The sequence below is a fragment of the Colias croceus genome, chromosome 29 (genome assembly GCF_905220415.1).
Source record: "Colias croceus chromosome 29, ilColCroc2.1".
In the NCBI taxonomy this organism is placed as follows: domain Eukaryota; kingdom Metazoa; phylum Arthropoda; class Insecta; order Lepidoptera; family Pieridae; genus Colias; species Colias croceus.
Genome location: NC_059565.1, coordinates 603,519 through 627,984, shown reverse-complemented (window position 1 = coordinate 627,984; position 24,466 = coordinate 603,519). Strand labels below are relative to the sequence as shown.

The window sequence follows — 24,466 nt, the reverse complement described above, 5'->3', positions numbered from 1 at the left end:
TATTATGTTCCTTTTGGGAAAACTTTGTACAGAGTCATAAAATCTGCAATTAATTTGTATTGGTATGTATAAATTTTTGATAGAATTATTTATGTATTAAAATAGCTTTAAAATGTTGTTATTCATTGTAATAAACTAACGCAAAATTAAATGGTGATCGTTAAATTGACTACTTTTTAATATACTTTTTAGTAACACAGTAACAGTTTTGTAGGTGCTGTGCTGACGCAGGATTTTCGGCCGCGTCGCACAGTCACATAGCGTCGCCCCTCAGTTGTCCCATAGCTCGCGCCACCGACCCACGTTTTGTAGTTAGTGAATATAAATAATATATTTTTGTGTAATTTAGAAGAAATATAAAATTTAATTGGCCGCTATCTTTAATTTCATCTCCCTACACACAGCTACACTAAATTGGTGACCCCGACGTGATCTTGACCGGCGTGATATATCGACGTGAGTGTGTAGTAGGGAGAATAAATATTCAAAATTAATATATAAATATATATACGGACAACTCAAGAAGAAACTACAGGGCGGTGGCAGCGGTAAAATTTAAATAACTAAATAAAATTTAATAACACATAAAAGTACATATAAAAATTAAATATCACCATGGAACCGGTTAAAGAAGAATTTGCAAGTTTATCGTCAATCTCCATTACGTCCCGCATCCCAGATTTTTGGAAGAAATCGCCGAAAATATGGTTTATACAAACGGAAGCAGTTTTATCGCCACAGAAAATGTCAGATGAGGCGAAATATCAAATAGTAATTTCTAAATTAACGCCAGATGTCATCGAGCAAGTCACGGACATTTTAATTAGCCCGCCGGAGACAGGAAAATATGAAAAATTAAAAAGAAGATTATTACAAATTTTTGAAGAATCGGAAGATCGACAAATAAAAAAATTAATTGGCGAAATGGAATTGGGTGATCAAAAACCGTCACAATTAATGAGGAAAATGCAAGATTTGGCGCGTGGACGAGTAACAACAGAAACACTTCTAGTTTTATGGCAAAATTTATTACCGCCGGCAATAAGAGCTGTGTTAGCCGTATCCGAGAGTAAAAGTGAAGATATTTTAGCATCAATAGCAGATAAAGTTATGGAGAGCATGACACCCTTAAACTTGGTATCAGCAGTTCAACAGTCCAGTTTAAGCAACAGTCCAGAAAATAATTTGATTGGTGAGATAGAAAAATTAAATAATCGACTGAGAAGATTGGAAACAAGAAATAATACATCAAATGTTAGAACGAGGTCACGATCCAGGTCAAGAGGTAGATTTCAACGTAATCAAAGGCATAATCCCAATTGGCTTTGTAAATACCATTACAAATTTAAAAACAAAGCGACGAAATGTGTGAAGCCGTGCAACTGGAAACCTAGTCAGCGTGAGAAACCAGCGGAAAACTAGCATCGGTGCAGCCAGCGACGGGTGCCTGCGACCGAGTCTACAGAAATAACCGTCTCAGTGTTTTGGACAGAAATTCAGGACTAAACTTTTTAGTAGATAGTGGTGCAAATGTGTCCGTCATCCCGCGTAGTGTGGTGTATGGTAAGGTTTATGCAGAAGGTAATAAATATAAATTATTTGCTGCTAATGGAACGGAAATTAAAACATATGGTATTCATTTTTTGTCTCTAGATTTGGGTCTGAGACGACCGTTCCGTTGGATTTTTATATTAGCGGATGTAAAGCAACCAATTATTGGTGCGGATTTCTTAGCTAATCATAAATTATTAATTGATTTAAACGGACGTAGATTGATTGATCAAGTAACTAATTTGAGTACTAAGGGAAATATCTCAAATTCTACTGTGCCCACTTTAAAAACAATTATGGAATGTCCATATTCCGATTTATTGAATAAATTCCCTGATTTAACTAAACCTATTTCTTACAAAGAGACGCCAAAACACGATGTTTGTCACTATATCGAGACGACAGGACCGCCGGTGCATGCGAGAGCGAGGCAGCTTCCTCCTGACAGGTACGTAAAGGCTAAAAATGAATTTATTGTTATGCAAGAGTTAGGGATTTGTAGACCGAGTAGTAGTCCTTGGGCAAGTCCACTACATATAGTTCCCAAAAAAGATGGTAATATTAGGCCTTGCGGTGATTATAGACGTTTAAATGCAATTACGAAACCAGATCGTTATCCAGTACCACGTTTACATGATTTTACATATATTTTGGGTAATAAGAAAATTTTCTCTAAATTAGATATTAATAGAGCCTATAATTCTGTGCCTGTTGCAGAAAATGACATAAAAAAGACAGCAGTTATTACACCTTTCGGTTTATTTGAATTTATGCGTATGCCATTTGGTTTGCGAAATGCTGCGCAAACTTTCCAACGTTTCATGCAAGAAACAGTTTTAAAAGGTTTAGATTTCTTATTTATTTATATCGATGACGTCATTATCAGTTCAGAATCAGAAAGTCAGCATAGAGAACATTTAGAGCAAGTTTTTGATCGTTTTAATCAATTCGGTATAACTATCAATTTTTCAAAATGTAGTTTTGGTCAGCAAAAATTAGAGTTTTTAGGTTATGAAGTTTCTACCGAGGGCATTAAGCCGCTCGAAGACAAGGTTAAAGCAATTTTAGATTTTCCTAAGCCTAGTACTATAGAAGAACTTAGGAGATTTTTAGGCATGTTAAATTTTTATAGATCTCATATTCCTCACTCGGCTGAACATCAGTCAGAGTTAAATAAATATCTTGGTAGTGCGAAACGAAAAGACAAAAGTAAAATTAATTGGAATAAATTAGCAGAGCAAAATTTTGAACAATGTAAGATCGATTTGAAAAATGCAGTTTTGTTGACATATCCTTCCTTAGATTCTCCATTGTCTCTTATGACTGACGCTTCAGATACGTGTATAGGTGCAGTTTTACAACAAAAAATTAACAATATTTGGCAACCTTTAGGATATTTTTCACGTAAACTTACGGAAGCTCAGCGTAAATACAGTACCTATGATAGAGAATTGTTAGCGATATATTTATCAATTATTCATTTTCGCAACATGGTTGAAGGGCGCGAATTAATAGTTTATACAGATCATAAACCGCTTTGTTTTGCATTTAGTAAAATAGGTACAAATAGGGAAACTGCTCGAAGAACTAGGCAAATTATGTTTATTAGTGAGTTTTGTACAGATATTCGTCATGTAACAGGTAGGGAAAATATAGTCGCTGACACGTTATCGAGAATTGAAACAATAACATGTCCCACCGTGTTAGATTTCGCAGAACTCGCCCGAGCGCAGGAAACGGATGAACAACTTGCAGAAATGCGACACCGGTCAAACGTAAACAGTCAATTTACACTTAAGCGTGTTGCAATGTTCGATTGTAATAAACAAATTTATTGTGAAACATCCACAGATAGAATTCGACCATATTTACCTAAACAATTTCGACGTTTAGCTTTTGATGCTGTGCATAATTTAAGTCACCCGGGTATTAGAGCCACAAAAAAATTAGTAACAGATAGATATTTTTGGCCAGAAATGAATAAGGATATAGGAATTTGGTCTAAAACATGTATTAAATGCCAAAGAGCTAAAGTCTCAAAACATACTGTATCCGATTTAGGAAGTTTTCAAGGCTCAAGCCGTTTTGAGCATATACATATTGATCTTGTAGGGCCATTGCCAATTTCATCAGAAGGGTTTAGATATTGTCTAACAATCATAGATAGGTACACCAAGTGGCCCGAGGCTTTTCCTTTAAAAGAAATTACTGCGGAGACTGTGGCAAAGGTGTTGTATGAGGGTTGGATTTGTAGATTCGGTTGTCCCCTTAGGCTTACAAGTGACCAAGGTCGACAATTCGAAAGTAATTTATTTAAGCGGCTTATGTTATTAATGGGAATACAAAAGTTGCGGACCACCCCATATCATCCACAGAGCAACGGTGCAGTAGAGCGTTGGCATAGATCTTTAAAAGCAGCGCTTATGGCTCGTTTAAATTGTAATTCATGGGTTGATGAACTAGCAACAGTATTGTTAGGGTTACGCACAACTGTTAAATTAGACACAGGCGTAACTGCAGCTCAAATGATTTATGGCAGTAATATAAGGCTGCCTGGTGATTTTTATGACACAAGTAATATAAAACCGTGTGACGAACATAGTTATGTTGATAAATTGAGGTCGATTATACACAGTATGAAACCGGTACCTAGAATTAATAAATTACCGTGTAAAATGTTCATTCATAAAGATTTAATTGATTGCGAATATGTATTTTTAAGAAATGACACCGTACGGAAACCATTACAACCGCCGTATGATGGGCCATATCGTGTCATTAGTAGAAAGGATAAAACTTTTAAAATTCAATTAATGGACAGACAACTTAACGTTTCAGTAGATAGGTTAAAACCTGCATACGTTTTACCTGATGATAATAATATTGTGACTAAGTTCACAGGTAAGTCTGTTAGTATGAGTGATAGTAAAATTAATGATTCGCTACATACAAAAAAGGTAATTAAAAAGGTAACGTTTGAGACAGACAAATCCAGCTGTAAAAATTATGTTACACGATCAGGGCGAATACGAAAAACGCCAAGTAAATTTATGTTTTAATCATGTACATAGCCATTGTTATTGCAATCATGCAAAGTTGCAAATTGTATGTTGTTGTTTTAGGTCACGTAATTCTTTGAATTTAAAGAATGGTTATATTAAATATTTTATTCAACATTTTTATTTTCAAACTATATACAACTAAATAATATATACATTTTATACAATTATTTTTCTATATTATACAATATTTTACAATTTTACTATGGGATTAAATCAAACCAAGGAAAGTGTTGTCTAACGAAAGTATTTCCAATGTTTCAAAGCTGGAAAATAAAATTAATATATTTGGAATCTTAATAATTTTCATTGCAGTTATATTTCTTTGTGTGTTATTAAAATTTTAATGTCATGACGTTACATATATTGCATTGTTATTGTATCTATCGTCATAGTGTAAGAGACGGGAACAATTTTAATTATATTTTCGTATTAATTGTGAATGATTTTATTTGCATGTTAATGTACTAGGTGCATGAAACCTTAATATTATACATTGCGTATTTTTTTTATTAATAATGTTACTTTACATTATAATGTTTGTGTGTATGTAATGTTATGTTGTTCGATCGTAGGACTTTATTAGATTGTATTGTTGGCAAATGGCCGCAATGATGCCAAGAGAGGACATCATAACGTTATATCTAACACCATGGCTGCAGACTAGTAATTTTTATATGTATCTTTTTTAAAAATAAATGTTCGTGTGTTTATAAAAATGTTTCACCGACTCCTGAACTAATCTTGTATTAAGTTTCACATTGTTATTTTTTGTCTGTCAGCAGAATTGTTAGGGTTCGTTGTGCGAGTTAGTAATCTAAATAAAGATAATTTAATTTGATTTTGTTTAAAAATGTTCCACTGTTTTTTTTGAAAAGGGGGGAATATTGTAGGTGCTGTGCTGACGCAGGATTTTCGGCCGCGTCGCACAGTCACATAGCGTCGCCCCTCAGTTGTCCCATAGCTCGCGCCACCGACCCACGTTTTGTAGTTAGTGAATATAAATAATATATTTTTGTGTAATTTAGAAGAAATATAAAATTTAATTGGCCGCTATCTTTAATTTCATCTCCCTACACACAGCTACACTAAAGTTTCTTTATAACTATAGTCGTAAGACATTTTTTATTAATAGTAATACTGATCAATTTTTATTTTAATCATTATTATTAGATACTTAATGTTATGGTAAAACTGTACATTATATAGGTCATGGAGTTGAGAGTCGTAAATTTTTTTGTGGTTAGCTATTGTCCTATGGAACCTAAATCGGAAATTTCACACTGAGGAAACTTTTAGTTTTTGAGTTACGAATTTTTGAAAATCGGAAAATTACTATAGAAAGTCACTCTATCTTGTTTTTATTACGCATATGTTAGGTTATTGCATAATTCACGCTTTTGTGTATCCAGTTAAATTAAAGCATAAAAAATCATACTTACACATAGTAGTTTTATGTATATTTTATATGCAGTTAAGTTATAAGTATATAACTTAACTGCTTAAGTAGTAACTTAAAACTAATACTTACTAGTAGTAAGTTTCATAGTCCTACTGCCATCAGTCGGCGAAGAGAGGCCATTACAAGTTGCGTCACCCGACTGAGCTATTATGTACGACATGCTTTTGTCACTGTGTTGCCCTTTGTATATGAAACACCTGGAATTAGTACATAAAATATAAAATATATTAATAAAATTAGAAATATACGAATGAAGGAATTAATTAAAATCAGAATATGGAACAGCTGTATCACTACATAGTATAAAACAAAGTCGCTTTCTCTGTCCCTATGTCCCTTTGTATGCTTAAATCTTTAACCCGCCATTGGTGACCTAATATGTCTGTGAGACCGGGCAGTTAAAGAAACCCAAATATTTTTGTTACCGTTTATCGAATTACACTGTGGTTTCGAGTAGCTGCCTAATTTCGCGCCCCCTACCGCTAGTCTATCCCGCGAGAGCGACGCAGGCGCAGGTTACAGTTGGCCCCAACCCGGTGCGTGAGACCGGCGTCACCAACTAAGTAAGTCAAATGGTTATTGTGTATTTTTTTTATTTTACTCATTTTGATAAAGCTGTTGTTGTAATTTATAGTTTAATCATATAATTCTATTATTAGTAAATGCTTTTCTAGATTTGATCGATATTTTACAAGAAATTCTGTGTTTTTTGTTCAAATTGTGAACATTGTCTCAGCATGTCTTACGAAAGAAATCAGCGTCGTCTCGAGGCTCTTTTCCAAGAAGCAGTATCTGATGAGGATAGATTAAAAACGTCATTGGAAATTGAATCTGGAAGTGACTTCGAACCAGATAATTTCGAACCCGATCGCACGTAGTAGGTACCAACTTGCTCTAGTTGTTTGGCTGTTGAAGATGAGTGATTTTAGTATTGTATATTTATTTTTTTGGTCGAAGTATTACCATTTATGTTACTTCATTTTATGTTTTCAATGTCATAAGACTGACTAAGCCTAATTTTATTGTTAAATAATTAAGATTGTTGCTCTATTTTTGAGTTTTAAAAAACCTTTGTTAAAATACTTGAAAATTTTAGTTATTTCAAAGATATTGTCTTATGATAATAAAAGATATTTGATTTATGAAATACCTATGTTTTATTGACAACAAAACATCAAATTTCATATCTATCCCAATAAAAAGTAGCATGAACTGTAAATTACAGAAAAACTCGTAGTCAAAAACCCCGGTGCGTGAGACCGGGGTCACCAACGGTGTAAGTCAAATTCACGTCACCAATGGCGGGTTAAAACTACGCAACGGATTTTGATGCGGTTTTTTTAATAGATAGAGTGATTCAAGAGGAAGGTTTTAGTATATAATTTATTAGGACTTAGACAAAGCGGGCGAAGCTGCGGGCGGTAAGCTAGTATATGTATGTAAAAGAATTAAAAAAGACAATAAATGTAGGAATTATCAAGTTAAATAAGTACATGTATGAATAAATGAATGAAAGAACGAACGCATGAATTGTTTCATTAAAATTTTAAATTTTGTTTAAATTTAGAATGAACAACAATAAAAAATATGAGTAATCTCAATGTTCATAATACAGTGCAACCTTAATATAACGTACCTCAATATAGCGATTTCCTCGATTTAACAAATTTTTCGTAATCCCCTTGAATTGTCCATAAGATTCAATATAAAATATCCCTTTACATTACGAACATTTTTTGCGAACAACCTCTTTATAACGAATTTTTAACTATCAAGAAAAGTATAAATACCTCTAATTAACGAATATCGTCAACCCAAAACCTTTATATAAAGTTCCAACCAATGTAATGATTCTTATTCTCATAGTATGTGATTCATGTCGCGACAGGTTTCGACATGCTTTTGTTCGTAAAACGATCATTTTTGTTTAATTTAAATTGTAAAGTAATGTAAACACTGCTGCTCGTCACTATTGTTAAAGATTCAAGTTGAAATGGATCAGAAACGTAAAAGACCTCTATATATAACGAATTTTAGACCAACCTAACCTCAACTTAACGAACCTCAGTTCAACGAATTACTTGATATAACGAATATTTATTTGTTCCCTTCCGATTTGTTATATCGAGGTTGCACTGTATAAATGAATAAATAAATGAAAACACTACAAATATTAACGAATTAAAGAACGAGTGAATGAATGATTGAAAGAATTAAATTTATTTATAATTAATGACTATATTAATAATACAAAAATGTTCAAAATTCGACCGCCTAATATCAAGAACTAGAGGATCGATTTCAATTGTTTTTTTCATTATTCAATATGTACATAATCCCTGAGTGCTATAGGCTATATCTGTACTACAAGCGAAGCCAGGGGTGATAGCTAGCTTACCTATATGTATCTTCATCTGATGCTATGGAATTCCTCCTCTGGACTTGTGATATTTGGCCCACGAGGTATCGAGTGGAACCCTCCTTCCATGTAGCCAAGCAGACTAGTTCTTCCACTGAAAATAAAAATTTTGTGTGGTTTTATGAAACCACGGTAAAAGTGAAACTTTTTCACAATAGACATTTAACTAAAAATTATCGTATTTGTACGATAATTATCGTACGTATCTTGCGTCACGCGACATGCGCTACACAGACCAAAAAGTTTGAGACGATGTAATAAAAGTTTCACTTTAAAAAAAAAATTATTAAAAAAAATGAGGGTAGTTGAATAATGACAAGTATCATCATCATCAGTACATTTACGATCCCACTGCTGGGACATGGGCTTCCTGTGAGGGTACAGGCCATAATCCACCGCGCTGGCCAAGTGCGGGTTGGCAGATAAATTAAATAAATATTGGATTTTTACATTTCATTGAATTTCATTTTTAGTATATACATTTATAGTGTGTAGGATTAGTCCTACATTTCTCTATAAACTAATAGACTCACCATTACTCTCAGTCCCGGGAACATCAGGACAGGCCATGTACCGTAGCAGAAGCCTGGAATCATCTGTACAGGACTCTGCGCGGGATGGGGGATATGTACAATCGCCTGTGCCTCTGAAATTGTAATAAATTTAATAAATAAACACATACAAACTCAAACATTTATTTATTAAGTAATAAAATTGTATTTTTTTTTCTGATTATGCGGAGCTGTGAAATTATGTTTGCATGCCAGTATAACTGGCGAATGTGCTGTACTTTCCATAAAGTAATAACTTGTGAACCACATTTGAGCAAATAAAGATTTATTTATTTATTTACTTTAATATTACAAAATATGTATTTATTAGGAACGGGGATTATTTATTTAAACGTTGGATAAAATTAATATACAAAGAAAAACATGCTCTATATAACACCTATTCAAATTTAGTTGCCGTATTCCAAAACAAACTTAAAAACAAATATACAGGGTGTTCGCTCAGTGGAAACAACCTTCTACTTGAATATTCATTTAGTAAATTTGAATTTTATTGGCTCGCCACCTGTGTACTTGCTTCTTTGTACCCTTTGAAATACTGAACAGAAAAAGATAAGTTTTATACTATGTGTATATATTATGTATTTGTTTCTGTAGATATATTGAAAAATGTAAAAAATCAGTGTTCCTGTTTTAGTGTAGCTGTGTGTAGGGAGATGAAATTAAAGATACCGGCCAATTAAATTTTATATTTCTTCTAAATTACACAAAAATATACTATTTATATTCTCTAACTACAAAACGTGGGTCGGTGGCGCGAGCTATGGGACAACTGAGGGGCGACGCTATGTGACTGTGCGACGCGGCCGAAAATCCTGCGTCAGCACAGCACCTACAATATTCCCCCCTTTTCAAAAAAAAAATGTGGAACATTTTTAAACAAAATCAAATTAAATTATCTTTATTTAGATTACTAACTCGCACAACGAACCCTAACAATTCTGCTGACAGACAAAAATAACAATGTGAAACATAATACAAGATTAGTTCAGGAGTCGGTGAAACATTTTTATAAACACACGAACATTTATTTTAAAAAGATACTTAACATATAAAAATTACTAGTCTGCAGCCATGGTGTTTGATATAACGTTATGATGTCCTCTCTTGGCATCATTGCGGCCATTTGCCAACAATACAATCTAATAAAGTCCTACGATCGAACAACATAACATTACATACACACAAACATTATAATGTAAAGTAACATTATTAATAAAAAAAAATACGCAATGTATAATATTAAGGTATCATGCACCTTGTACATTAACATGCAAATAAAATCATTCACAATTAATACGAAAATATAATTAAAATTGTTCCCGTCTCTTACACTATGACGATAGATACAATAACAATGCAATATATGAAACGTCATGACATTAAAATTTTAATAACACACAAAGAAATATAACTTACACGTTTGTTAATACACAACTTTATTTAATTCTCGTGTTCTTTCCACCTTGATTTCAGGAACAGATAAGCTAGTAGTACTCATAACTTCTTTTTTAAACCAATTACTAGCAACTTTAATACACTGTTGTTTCAAAACACAACAAACAAAAATAGTTAATATAACTGCAATGAAAATTATTACGATTCCAAATATATTAATTTTATTTTCCAGCTTTGAAACATTGGAAATACTTTCGTTAATGACAACACTTTCCTTGGTTTGATTTAATCCCATAGTAAAATTGTAAAATATTGTATATAGAAAAATAATTGTATAAAATGTATATATTTAGTTGTATATAGTTTGAAAATAAAAATGTTGAATAAAATATTTAAATATAACCATTCTTTAAATTCAAAGAATTACGTGACCTAAAACAACAACATACAATTTGCAACTTTGCATGATTGCAATAACAATGGCTATGTACATGATTAAAACATAAATTTACTTGGCGTTTTTCGTATTCGCCCTGATCGTGTAACATAATTTTTACAGCTGGATTTGTCTGTCTCAAACGTTACCTTTTTAATTACCTTTTTTGTATGTAGCGAATCATTAATTTTACTATCACTCATATTAACAGACTTACCTGTGAACTTAGTCACAATATTATTATCATCAGGTAAAACGTATGCAGGTTTTAGCCTATCTACTGAAACGTTAAGTTGTCTGTCCAATAATTGAATTTTAAAAGTTTTATCCTTTCTACTAATGACACGATATGGCCCATCATACGGCGGTTGTAATGGTTTCCGTACGGTGTCATTTCTTAAAAATACATATTCGCAATCAATTAAATCTTTATGAATGAACATTTTACACGGTAATTTATTAATTCTAGGTACCGGTTTCATACTGTGTATAATCGACCTCAATTTATCAACATAACTATGTTCGTCACACGGTTTTATATTACTTGTGTCATAAAAATCACCAGGCAGCCTTATATTACTGCCATAAATCATTTGAGCTGCAGTTACGCCTGTGTCTAATTTTACAGTTGTGCGTAACCCTAACAATACTGTTGCTAGTTCATCAACCCATGAATTACAATTTAAACGAGCCATAAGCGCTGCTTTTAAAGATCTATGCCAACGCTCTACTGCACCGTTGCTCTGTGGATGATATGGGGTGGTCCGCAACTTTTGTATTCCCATTAATAACATAAGCTGCTTAAATAAATTACTTTCGAATTGTCGACCTTGGTCACTTGTAAGCCTAAGGGGACAACCGAACCTACAAATCCAACCCTCATACAACACCTTTGCCACAGTCTCCGCAGTAATTTCTTTTAAAGGAAAAGCCTCGGGCCACTTGGTGTACCTATCTATGATTGTTAGACAATATCTAAACCCTTCTGATGAAATTGGCAATGGCCCTACAAGATCAATATGTATATGCTCAAAACGGCTCGAGCCTTGAAAACTTCCTAAATCGGATACAGTATGTTTTGAGACTTTAGCTCTTTGGCACTTAATACATGTTTTAGACCAAATTCCTATATCCTTATTCATTTCTGGCCAAAAATATCTATCTGTTACTAATTTTTTTGTGGCTCTAATACCCGGGTGACTTAAATTATGCACAGCATCAAAAGCTAAACGTCGAAATTGTTTAGGTAAATATGGTCGAATTCTATCTGTGGATGTTTCACAATAAATTTGTTTATTACAATCGAACATTGCAACACCCTTAAGTGTAAATTGACTGTTTACGTTTGACCGGTGTCGCATTTCTGCAAGTTGTTCATCCGTTTCCTGCGCTCGGGCGAGTTCTGCGAAATCTAACACGGTGGGACATGTTATTGTTTCAATTCTCGATAACGTGTCAGCGACTATATTTTCCTTACCTGTTACATGACGAATATCTGTACAAAACTCACTAATAAACATAATTTGCCTAGTTCTTCGAGCAGTTTCCCTATTTGTACCTATTTTACTGAATGCAAAACAAAGTGGTTTATGATCTGTATAAACTATTAATTCGCGCCCTTCAACCATGTTGCGAAAATGAATAATTGATAAATATATCGCTAACAATTCTCTATCATAGGTACTATATTTACGCTGAGCTTCCGTAAGTTTACGTGAAAAATATCCTAAAGGTTGCCAAATATTGTTAATTTTTTGTTGTAAAACTGCACCTATACACGTATCTGAAGCGTCAGTCATAAGAGACAATGGAGAATCTAAAAAAGGATATGTCAACAAAACTGCATTTTTCAAATCGATCTTACATTGTTCAAAATTTTGCTCTGCTAATTTATTCCAATTAATTTTACTTTTGTCTTTCCGTTTCGCACTACCAAGATATTTATTTAACTCTGACTGATGTTCAGCCGAGTGAGGAATATGAGATCTATAAAAATTTAACATGCCTAAAAATCTTCTAAGTTCTTCTATAGTACTAGGCTTAGGAAAATCTAAAATTGCTTTAACCTTGTCTTCGAGCGGCTTAATGCCCTCGGTAGAAACTTCATAACCTAAAAACTCTAATTTTTGCTGACCAAAACTACATTTTGAAAAATTGATAGTTATACCGAATTGATTAAAACGTTCAAAAACTTGCTCTAAATGTTCTCTATGCAAACTTTCTGATTCTGAACTGATAATGACGTCATCGATATAAATAAATAAGAAATCTAAACCTTTTAAAACTGTTTCTTGCATGAAACGTTGGAAAGTTTGCGCAGCATTTCGCAAACCAAATGGCATACGCATAAATTCAAATAAACCAAAAGGTGTAATAACTGCTGTCTTTTTTATGTCATTTTCTGCAACAGGCACAGAATTATAGGCTCTATTAATATCTAATTTAGAGAAAATTTTCTTATTACCCAAAATATATGTAAAATCATGTAAACGTGGTACTGGATAACGATCTGGTTTCGTAATTGCATTTAAACGTCTATAATCACCGCAAGGCCTAATATTACCATCTTTTTTTGGAACTATATGTAGTGGACTTGCCCAAGGACTACTACTCGGTCTACAAATCCCTAACTCTTGCATAACAATAAATTCATTTTTAGCCTTTACGTACCTGTCAGGAGGAAGCTGCCTCGCTCTCGCATGCACCGGCGGTCCTGTCGTCTCGATATAGTGACAAACATCGTGTTTTGGCGTCTCTTTGTAAGAAATAGGTTTAGTTAAATCAGGGAATTTATTCAATAAATCGGAATATGGACATTCCATAATTGTTTTTAAAGTGGGCACAGTAGAATTTGAGATATTTCCCTTAGTACTCAAATTAGTTACTTGATCAATCAATCTACGTCCGTTTAAATCAATTAATAATTTATGATTAGCTAAGAAATCCGCACCAATAATTGGTTGCTTTACATCCGCTAATATAAAAATCCAACGGAACGGTCGTCTCAGACCCAAATCTAGAGACAAAAAATGAATACCATATGTTTTAATTTCCGTTCCATTAGCAGCAAATAATTTATATTTATTACCTTCTGCATAAACCTTACCATACACCACACTACGCGGGATGACGGACACATTTGCACCACTATCAACTAAAAAGTTTAGTCCTGAATTTCTGTCCAAAACACTGAGACGGTTATTTCTGTAGACTCGGTCGCAGGCACCCGTCGCTGGCTGCACCGATGCTAGTTTTCCGCTGGTTTCTCACGCTGACTAGGTTTCCAGTTGCACGGTTTCACACATTTCGTCGCTTTGTTTTTATATTTGTAATGGTATTTACAAAGCCAATTGGGATTATGCCTTTGATTACGTTGAAATCTACCTCTTGACCTGGATCGTGACCTCGTTCTAAAATTTGATGTATTATTTCTTGTTTCCAATCTTCTCAGTCGATTATTTAATTTTTCTATCTCACCAATCAAATTATTTTCTGGACTGTTGCTTAAACTGGACTGTTGAACTGCTGATACCGAGTTTAAGGGTGTCATGCTCTCCATAACTTTATCTGCTATTGATGCCAAAATATCTTCACTTTTACTCTCGGATACGGCTAACACAGCTCTTATTGCCGGCGGTAATAAATTTTGCCATAAAACTAGAAGTGTTTCTGTTGTTACTCGTCCACGCGCCAAATCTTGCATTTTCCTCATTAATTGTGACGGTTTTTGATCACCCAATTCCATTTCGCCAATTAATTTTTTTATTTGTCGATCTTCCGATTCTTCAAAAATTTGTAATAATCTTCTTTTTAATTTTTCATATTTTCCTGTCTCCGGCGGGCTAATTAAAATGTCCGTGACTTGCTCGATGACTTCTGGCGTTAATTTAGAAATTACTATTTGATATTTCGCCTCATCTGACATTTTCTGTGGCGATAAAACTGCTTCCGTTTGTATAAACCATATTTTCGGCGATTTCTTCCAAAAATCTGGGATGCGGGACGTAATGGAGATTGACGATAAACTTGCAAATTCTTCTTTAACCGGTTCCATGGTGATATTTAATTTTTATATGTACTTTATGTGTTATTAAATTTATTTAGTTATTTAAATTTTACCGCTGCCACCGCCCTGTAGTTTCTTCTTGAGTTGTCCGTATATATATATTTATATATTAAAATTGAATATTTATTCTCCCTACTACACACTCACGTCGATATATCACGCCGGTCGAGATCACGTCGGGGTCACCAATTTAGTGTAGCTGTGTGTAGGGAGATGAAATTAAAGATACCGGCCAATTAAATTTTATATTTCTTCTAAATTACACAAAAATATACTATTTATATTCTCTAACTACAAAACGTGGGTCGGTGGCGCGAGCTATGGGACAACTGAGGGGCGACGCTATGTGACTGTGCGACGCGGCCGAAAATCCTGCGTCAGCACAGCACCTACACTGTGTTAGGTGAAAGTAATTCACTTTTTGTTCTTTTTCTTAAAATTATCGATTTTCTTTGGGAATAAATAATAATAATTAAAAAAAAACATCTATGCTACACCTATGTTACAGACATAACACAGGGTATATGCTATTCTATCTCTGATAATAATCAACACACAAGTCAAATGTTAACAAACATTCATCCACACAACGGCCGGTAATGTCTTGTAGGATTATTCAATTTTCATTTATAGCAAGGTATACAGGATTACGTCGACAAGTTTTTGACGTGACAACGTCTTATAAATTGGTTTGCCGGGTGACACTTCAAGAAACTGCGTTACGCTCCGCTCACGTTATGCGCTCACAATGAGAGCGAGTGAGAGGCACGCGTCCCTTCCACTCGGGTATGGTTAGCCCGCCTAAGAGCGAGAGAGACAGACATAAAAAGTCGTTGTCACGTAAAACTTTCGCCCGTATACCGACTTTACAGGCAACCAATTTTTGCAACATAGTTACAGTTTACACACAGAACCTATACATTTATATCTTGTATGATAATAAGGATAGTCAGATGAACTCAACAAGTTTTTACGGCACATAAATACAGTAGAAAGTATTTAAATTTGATTTATACTCTGTTGGATAATTTAGAATATAAGAATTAGCAACCAAGTTTTTACAAAACACAGTACCTATCATCTACATGATATTTGATATTTATATTTTGTAAGATTATTGTGCCGGTGGGTTTTTTTCGACTATTTATCCTACTCAGGCTTTAGGATAATTCTATCCACACAAAATTTTCCATTTATATCTTGTAGGACAACTTACCTATTATACGTAAAAGTGAAAGGCGCCGGGTGAAACGGGCAGGGCTGCGGTGTCGGACTCGGTTCCTTTCTGAACATCGAGTATAGTGGCGCGTCACCGCTTATCTCGTCGCAGATAGAGGATAATGAATCCTTGAGGCTGCAGTATGCTGGAAGATAGTTTAAATTATTAGACGGGAGAATAAATACTTACTTGAATGTTATTAGAATGGGAGACGAGAGATATAGTTATTTAAATGATATTTTTCGTATTTGTTTTAGGGTTAGTATGAAGAAATGGGAGACAGTAAATAAACCATAGTTTATGCGATAAAATGGTTCAAACGAAGTCCAGTATTTCTTTTTTACTTTTAGTATCAGCCAACAGTGCAACAGTCAATTTAGTCTTTTTAAATAATGATCAATAATTGGGCAAGAAATATTGAATTTAGTAGAATTATTTGGTAAATACTTTCAACATACATTGAATCCATTAAACTCGACTTATTAGTGCTGATTTACACAGGGTCAGTAGAAAAGTGACTTTAACTGTTTTCATTGACTTCAAGCAAGCAAGTACAGAGTACTGACTTCAAATCTGTTTACACAGGGTTTTTTTTCGGGTCAGCACTGATTTGCCTCGAATTTGTAGTCAGTTACTGACCCTGTGTAAATCAGCACTTATGTTGGTACTTATTATCAGATATTACTACTCACTTTCTTTATACTGCAGCACATATTTGTGTTTCTCGTGAATCACCATACACCTGTAGCAGTTGTAGCTCCTGGAAATTATGAATTAATTAATTAATAATGGCACAGAATATATTTATTCATGGCGACCAGTCTATTGTGACTAGGTCATTTGAAGTGAGATTAAATGTAAACAAGACTACCTATTATAGGTATACGTATGTATATTTAATATCTAATAACTAATTGTTATTTAAAAAATACAATTTTGTACGTTTATCAATTTTTTCATATCTTAGTAAAGACTTGTTCGATTGCAGTGAAACTTTTTTTGTTAATAATCAGTTATGGAAACGGATCGCGCTTCGATGCTTTCAACGTTTGACCCAACTACCCTCACTTTGTTTATAGGTGACTGGTTGTGATTTGTTATCAACTGACTATATCAATTAGGCAGTTGTGTAAAATCGCAGTACATTATTATTACATTCAACCTAATATGCAATCCATCCGCTACGTTTCGAATATCTACACTAATATTATAAAGAGGAAAACTTTGTTTGTTTGTTTGATTGTAATTAATAGGCTCATAAACTACTGGACCGATTTTGATCAAATTTGGCACTGACAATCTTTAGACCCTGAGAAAGAACATAGGCTACCTTTTATTGCGAAATATGTACCACGGGCGAAGCCGGGGCGGACCGCTAGTCAGTATATATATAAAAATGAATCCCTATTTCCCTTGGTCACGGCATCACGCGTATTCGGCTGGACCGATTTCGATAATTCTACTTTCGATGTGTTCGTTATTGTTAGGAGAAGGTTCTTATGAAAGAAAAATTCAAGATATTTGCGACAAAAATTAAGCAAATGCGAAAAATACCGGCCATATAAACTTCACGCGTTTGACTTTTTGATTTACGACAGGACAACGTCTGTCGGATCAGCTAGTTAATAAAAATTATTATTAGTATACTAGCTTACCGCCCGCGGCTTCGCCCGCTTTCTCTAAAACTATTTGAGTATTGATATATTTAAACTATCCTATCTCTCAAGTTGGATCGAACTGCACATGGTGTGCGAATTTTATTATAATCGGTTAGTTTAGGAGTCCATTGAGGATAAACATTGTGACACGAGATTTATATATAACTACTAGTGGTCCGCCCCGGCTTCGCCCGTGGTACCTACATGTTTAAACTATCCTATCTCTCAAGTTGGATCGAACTGCACATGGTGTGCGAATTTTATTATAATCGGTTAAGTGGTTTAGGAGTCCATTGAGGACAAACATTGTGACACGAGATTTATATATATTAAGATATATTAGTATAGTATGTGGTAGTCCTCCAAACATACCTGTCATACAGCAGGAACTTATCATACGACTCCGTCTCTGAACACTCCCCCTTCGTCTGTATGTGCGTGGAGTTAATTCCAATCAGCTGCGGTATCCCCGACTGGAACCAGCTGCCCGTCCACTCAGAGGGGAAGCTGCAGCCACCTGGAATATAGAGAAACCTCAATAAATAAAAACGACGTGCGGCACTCGGGGACTGGGGCGGTTGCGCTATTGCATGCTATGCCTTCAAGCCACACCTCCGCCCGTCGAGTGGGGAGCGTGAGGTTTTTTCGTTACGGAATTTCTCGATTCGGTCCCCGCGCTCAAGGCCCGCGACAGAAGCTATGCAATAGCTTAAAATCCTACTAATATTATAAATGCGAAAGTTTGTGAGGATGGATGTGTATGTGTGTGTTTGTTACACTTTCACGCAAATACTACTGAACCGATTACAATGACATTTATCACACATATAGAGGGTAACTTGGATTAACACAAAGGATAGGTTTTAGCGCGAAAATCCCACGGGCACAGGAACTATGCGGGGTTTTTCTTTGAAAACGCGGGCGAAGCCGCGGGCGAAAAGCTAGGAATAAATAAATAAATATATCGGGACAATTTTCACAGTTCACACACGGCACGATCTGATCCCATACTAAGCTTTCGCTTGTGTTATGGAAACCAGATGGCTGATAAACATACATATATAATTTTAAATAAATAACTAGTTACATAGATAACTAGGTTTCCGACCGCGGCTTCGCCCGCGCAGTCAAAGAAAAACGGGCATAGTTCCCGTTCCCGTGGGATTTTCGGGATTGCGTCATTTTACCGGGATAAAAAGTAGCCTATGTCCTTTCTCGGGTATCAAAATATCTCCATACCAAATTTCATGAAAATTGGTTCAGTAGTTTAGGCGTGATTGAGTGACAGACAGACAGACAGAATTACTTTCGCATTTATAATATTAGTATGGATTAACACCCAGACACAGAGCAGACATTTATGTTCATAACACAAATATTTGCCCCGGGTGGGAATCGAACCCACGACCTCTGGCTTGGAAGGCAGGGCCACTACCAACCAAGCCAACCGGCTAGTCAAGTGAAATAAATCAAATCAATATTTTGAACAAATATTACTTCTTATTTTGAGAACAAGACCAAAAGTGAAATTTAATTAAATTTCATTCGAATAAAAAATGACAACATTTTTTTTATAAGGTCATGAAAGGAAAAATCCATTTCTTCCTTTTGCTATTGTGACCACAAACAATATTTTACATATTTTATTTTTTATCGCATATTTTAAGGGAAAATAAATGCAAAACGAAAAATGATGGTAAACGATATGTTATGACAATTTAAAAGTGCTTTTAGAAGAAGTCTAATTGAATAAATAAATGTTTGAGTTTGAGTATTTTCACTAAATATTCATACACATAACACCTTGTTTTTTACCTGGACTATTAGCCAGGCTTCGTAAACCTAAGTTGTTTACGATGCTAAATATAAGTGAATAACATTAATGAGTGCAAAACATGTTTTTGCTAAAAATGCAAATTTCAGTACCTACTACAGTATTGAAATAATTTTTTAAGCTTTGTAGCTAATGGTTCAGTCTGGCTTCACCCGGTTTTTGCAATTATTGTCTTAATAAATTGTATTTTATATGAGAAAAACAAGAATAGGATGTAGCTAACGAATTTATAGTACCTATCTAATAATGTGAAAATATGTTTGTCACGATTTCATAGCTAAACCAATGAACCGATTTTGATAAAACTTGTCATACGAAAATTTAACTGAAAACCCGTAGCTACAATAATATGGCAGTTAATTCTAGCAAACAAGAATAACCCTCTCTACAAAAGTTTTCGTTTTCATAAACCACATTAAAATCGATTCATCCATACGAATACTACACTCAAACACACACGTTAAGTTCATTACACCCCTCTTTTCAGTCGGTTAAATCGTTTGAAATTCATTAGTTGATTGTTGAAAGCAATTAACAAAGGGTCTAGCGTACCTAGGTCCCTTTTTGGTTCCTAAATACAATACTTTATTGTTCCTAGGTATTTTAAAATTGACGCGATATGAAAAATATTATTGCATTCGGTGCAATTTAGAAGCGATTCATTTTTAAATAAATTTTAAACGAAAAATAAAAATAAAATAAAATAAAATAAATCTTAAAATTTATCCTGTCGTTTGTCTACTTGTATGTGCGTCAATAATGTATCTACAAAACCACTGGGCAGACAAAATTTTAAGAAAGAAGAAAGAAAGAAAGAAAAAATTTCTTTCTTTCTTTCTTTCAAAATTTTATATACATACTAGCTTACCGCCCGCGGCTTCGCCCGATTTCTCTAAAACGATTTGAGATTTAAACTATCCTATCTCTCAAGTTGGATCAAACTGCAGATGGTGTGCGAATTTTATTATAATCGGTTAAGTGGTTTAGGAGTCCATTGAGGACAAACATTGTGACACGAGATTTATATATATTAAAGATTATGGTGATTTATGGTGGTTATCCGGGCTACATATCCGGGCTTAAGAAAATAAATTCACGAATGTTTAAATAAATGAAGTAGGTATACAGTCCCTTAAAAATGAAACATCGGATTCCAATACCTATGTATTGGAATCCGATGTTTCATTTTTAATGTAATCGGTTTCCTAAATGTATACCTCCTACTGCATCTCCTTGGAAAATACACGAAGAACAATATTTTTTGGTCCAAATACGTAGCTGGAAAAATTGTTAATGTATTACTTTAGATGGATGGATTTTCTGTAATATTAACAAGTAAAATGGCTATTTTTTTTTTTGTATGAAATTTGGAATAGAGATGAATTAATAGCAAAGTCTTTTTAACCAGCCTCCAGCTAAGCTAATCACTCCCCGCTGTCTCTAAGAAAAAAATATTAATATAAAAACTAAATTATTTCAACTATCGAAAAATCGCTTCCGCTCGTTACCCAGTCCACACAAACATACATACGTAATAACGCCTATTGTTTTCCACATATTGTTAGACACCAGGTGGTTCAGATTCAGTTCTAGACTGGATTGATGGGGTTCAATGAACCGTGAGGGCTCGTTGGGAATTCATTTGATTTTTTAAAAGTGGTAAATAGGGTAGTTTTTGATTTGATTTTTACGATTATTGGTAAATTATATTTTAAATACATAGGTCTTTAATTTTATTTTTGAATAGGTACGTTTATAAAGCTAATTATGTTTTTAGTTGTCTTTGGTAGTTTCACCCGCGGAAAAAATGAGGTACATAATCTACACAACGGCTAAGTTTCATTAAAATACGTTCAGTAGTACTGGTAATTTTTTTTTTATTTATAGCACGATTTATAGTATACATAGATAATTATATATATAGGTATGATGTAATAGAAATACCTATTATAAGTGGGACAAAAAATTTAGGTACCTGAAATACAGATTCCTTGAATTTATGTCTAGTCTGATTGCTTAATTTCATCAAAATCTGTTCATCCTTAGCGACTTGATCGCACACCAACAAAAATAAGTTATTTTTTCACATTAATATAATTAGAAGTACTTTCATATTTAGGTTAACTCAACTAATGCATAAAATTCGATGATATTTTAGCAAAAAGGTAGAAAATAAAATTTCACATTGAAACGTAATGAGCATTAATATATTATTTTATGAAATAATTACATCATGTAACAAAACGAGCGTCAAAAGATTTTGTAATTGCTTTTCTGATTATGATTATGCAAGAGTGAAACACGAATATTATTTAGTTAATTAGTTAAATATACTCTAAACACTTTCTTATATTTTTTATAACATGACGTCATTTACAATAAAAAAATACCTACTATATTATACTATACTAGCCGTCCGCCCCGGCTTCGCCCGTGGTACATATTTCGCAAGAAAAAGCCTTTGTTCTTTCTCAGGGTCTAAAGATTGTCTGTGCCAAATTTCATCAAAATCTGTCCAGTAGTTTATGAGCCTATTCATTACAATCAAACAAACAAACAAAGTTTTCCTTTTTATAATATTAGTGTAGATAGGTTTATATCTAACATCCAGTAGAAGTTAAAATACGAACTTTTTGGAATCGCTTAAAATAGTTTAAACTTAGCTAGATAATATAATAGTATTATCGATTGATATTTTCTTAAAAAGTATAACAATTTAAGCCTTATTAATGGAAATCGTATAATAATCGTAGCACCACTCGTTTCAGAGATTCGTTTTAAACATACAGACAGACAGACAGAGACAGATGTATATTGTATAATGAAGAGTATGAAAAATGGAATATATCATGACTCGTAAGCTATAGATAATGCATATTTCGTGAGAATCTGACATAATTTACATTAGAAAGAAATTTCTTTTTATTTAATATAAAAAAAAACAGTTGCTTTGGGATTTCGATTACTTGGCTTTTCTTGATAATAAAACATAATTTTCATATTGATACGAAATATTAAACAAATTGAAATTAATTGACTATTACATAACACCATCCCATATGCGGCTAATATGATTGAAGTTCATTTTCAATGAGTAATAAAGGACGCTCATTTGCTATTACAACCATCCCATTCGCACACACACCCACACCACGAGTGTGAGCGAGACAGCTATATACCCCGCCTTGTGATAGGAATTACAACCTTATGTTCAAGGAAAAAAGCATAAAATAATTAAGCAAAAGTAAAGTGATTAATTTTCCATTTTATAAAGTGCTACATATTGGTCGGTAATTGAAAAATATTCATATTTTTTAAGTTCATTGTTTTTCTATTTAATGAAAGGTTCATTGGTTAGTAATTTGCTTTTTTAACCGCGTTTTAGCTTCACCTGTATGTTTGTATGTAACCGACTCTTTAGATTCGATTTTGACTCACTTTAAACGGACAGATTTAATTCAAATTTTGTACATAAAATTTTATCAAGGATCGGTGACAATATAATAATTTCTTCTTTTATTATTTACAAACTAAGTAAGCATATTTATTATTTATGTATTGTTAAAATTGGTCTTACATTAAAAAATATGGGTTAAAAAAAACTCTTGAGTTTGAATTAGAAATACCTAGCCTTTTTCTTATTAAAGTAGGTACATTACTTAAAAACTACCAAAGCAATTTCGCCATTTTTAAAAGCATATTTCAATAAACAACACAACTAGAGATTTACCTCAGCTTCCAGTAAATTACAAAAAAACTCTCAAACAATTAAAAAGGCTATTTTTAGGGAAAAAATTCGCTATAAAAATTCACCAAAGAAAATAATACCTCAACTCAAACAGTACATGTTTTCCGCCGTTTGCCCGCGATTAGAGGATTACCAAAATCGGCTTAGCTGGTCCGGGGAAATTAGAAAATATGTAAAACATATTTTTATTGCGTTACCGGTTTATGTTTTGGAAATGTGAAAACAAAATTGACGTAGATGTTTGTAACTTTATAACTCACGAACGGCTGAACCGATTTTCATAATATTTGATTTGCTGGATTTGTATTCAGTTGAATTAGGATAATATGTAAATGCCTACATATTAAAAAAAAACTAAAAAGAGCGTGTGTGCCGAGCACACGTGTCAGAAGTGAAACTTCTTTGGCAAGATTCAAAGATACAAAAATCGTCGCCTTATTCCATGACGTGATGACGTTGCCATGACGAAGTTTCACTTCAAAAAATTCCGAACGTCGTATGTATATGCTTTGAAATTTTTATTAAAATACGTTGAGTAGTTTTCCCGTGATCTATTTATTACATACAGATAGACAAAGCTGCATTTATAGTATTATTAGCTGCGCCCCGCGGTTTTACCCGCGTTGCTCCGCTCCTGTTTGTCTTAGCATAGCGTGATGATATAAAAGCCTACGTCGATAAATGGGCTATCTAACACCGAAAGAATTTTTAAAATCGGGCCAGTAGTTCTAACTACACTACTACATAGTATAAAACAAAGTCACTTTCTCTGTCCCTATGTCCCTTTGTATGCTTAAGTCGTTCAAACTACGCAACGGATTTTGATGCGGTTTTTTTAATAGATAGAGTGATTCAAGAGGAAGGTTTTAGTATATAATTTATTAGGTTTGAGTCAAAGCGGGCGAAGCCGCGGGCGGTAAGCTAGTTTAATAATAAAACACACAAAAAACCCCAATACAATAGCTTTCATGATAATCATAGATTCGTATCTATGATACATTTGCGGACAAGCAAACAACATTATATATAGATTATTCGATAACA

General features: G+C 33.7%; 2 protein-coding genes across 2 annotated transcripts in view; one reads left to right on the top strand and one right to left on the bottom strand.

Moving 5' to 3' along the window:
* The window catches only part of LOC123704306, a 142,032-nt gene that overhangs the window by 8,167 nt on the left and 109,399 nt on the right, over positions 1-24,466 (bottom strand). The window contains exons 3-8 of the mRNA XM_045652630.1: positions 18,213-18,357; positions 16,875-16,942; positions 16,180-16,327; positions 9,025-9,137; positions 8,471-8,585; positions 6,142-6,269 (exon numbers count right to left, since the gene is read on the bottom strand). Of these exons, the coding sequence (XP_045508586.1) occupies positions 6,142-6,269; positions 8,471-8,585; positions 9,025-9,137; positions 16,180-16,327; positions 16,875-16,942; positions 18,213-18,357 (717 nt within the window). The remainder of the gene's footprint in view (positions 1-6,141; positions 6,270-8,470; positions 8,586-9,024; positions 9,138-16,179; positions 16,328-16,874; positions 16,943-18,212; positions 18,358-24,466) is intronic.
* On the top strand, positions 216-2,298 carry LOC123704308. Its single transcript, XM_045652632.1, has one exon. The coding sequence runs from the start codon at positions 616-618 to the stop codon at positions 1,420-1,422; it is 807 nt and encodes a 268-aa protein (XP_045508588.1). The 5' UTR covers positions 216-615; the 3' UTR covers positions 1,423-2,298.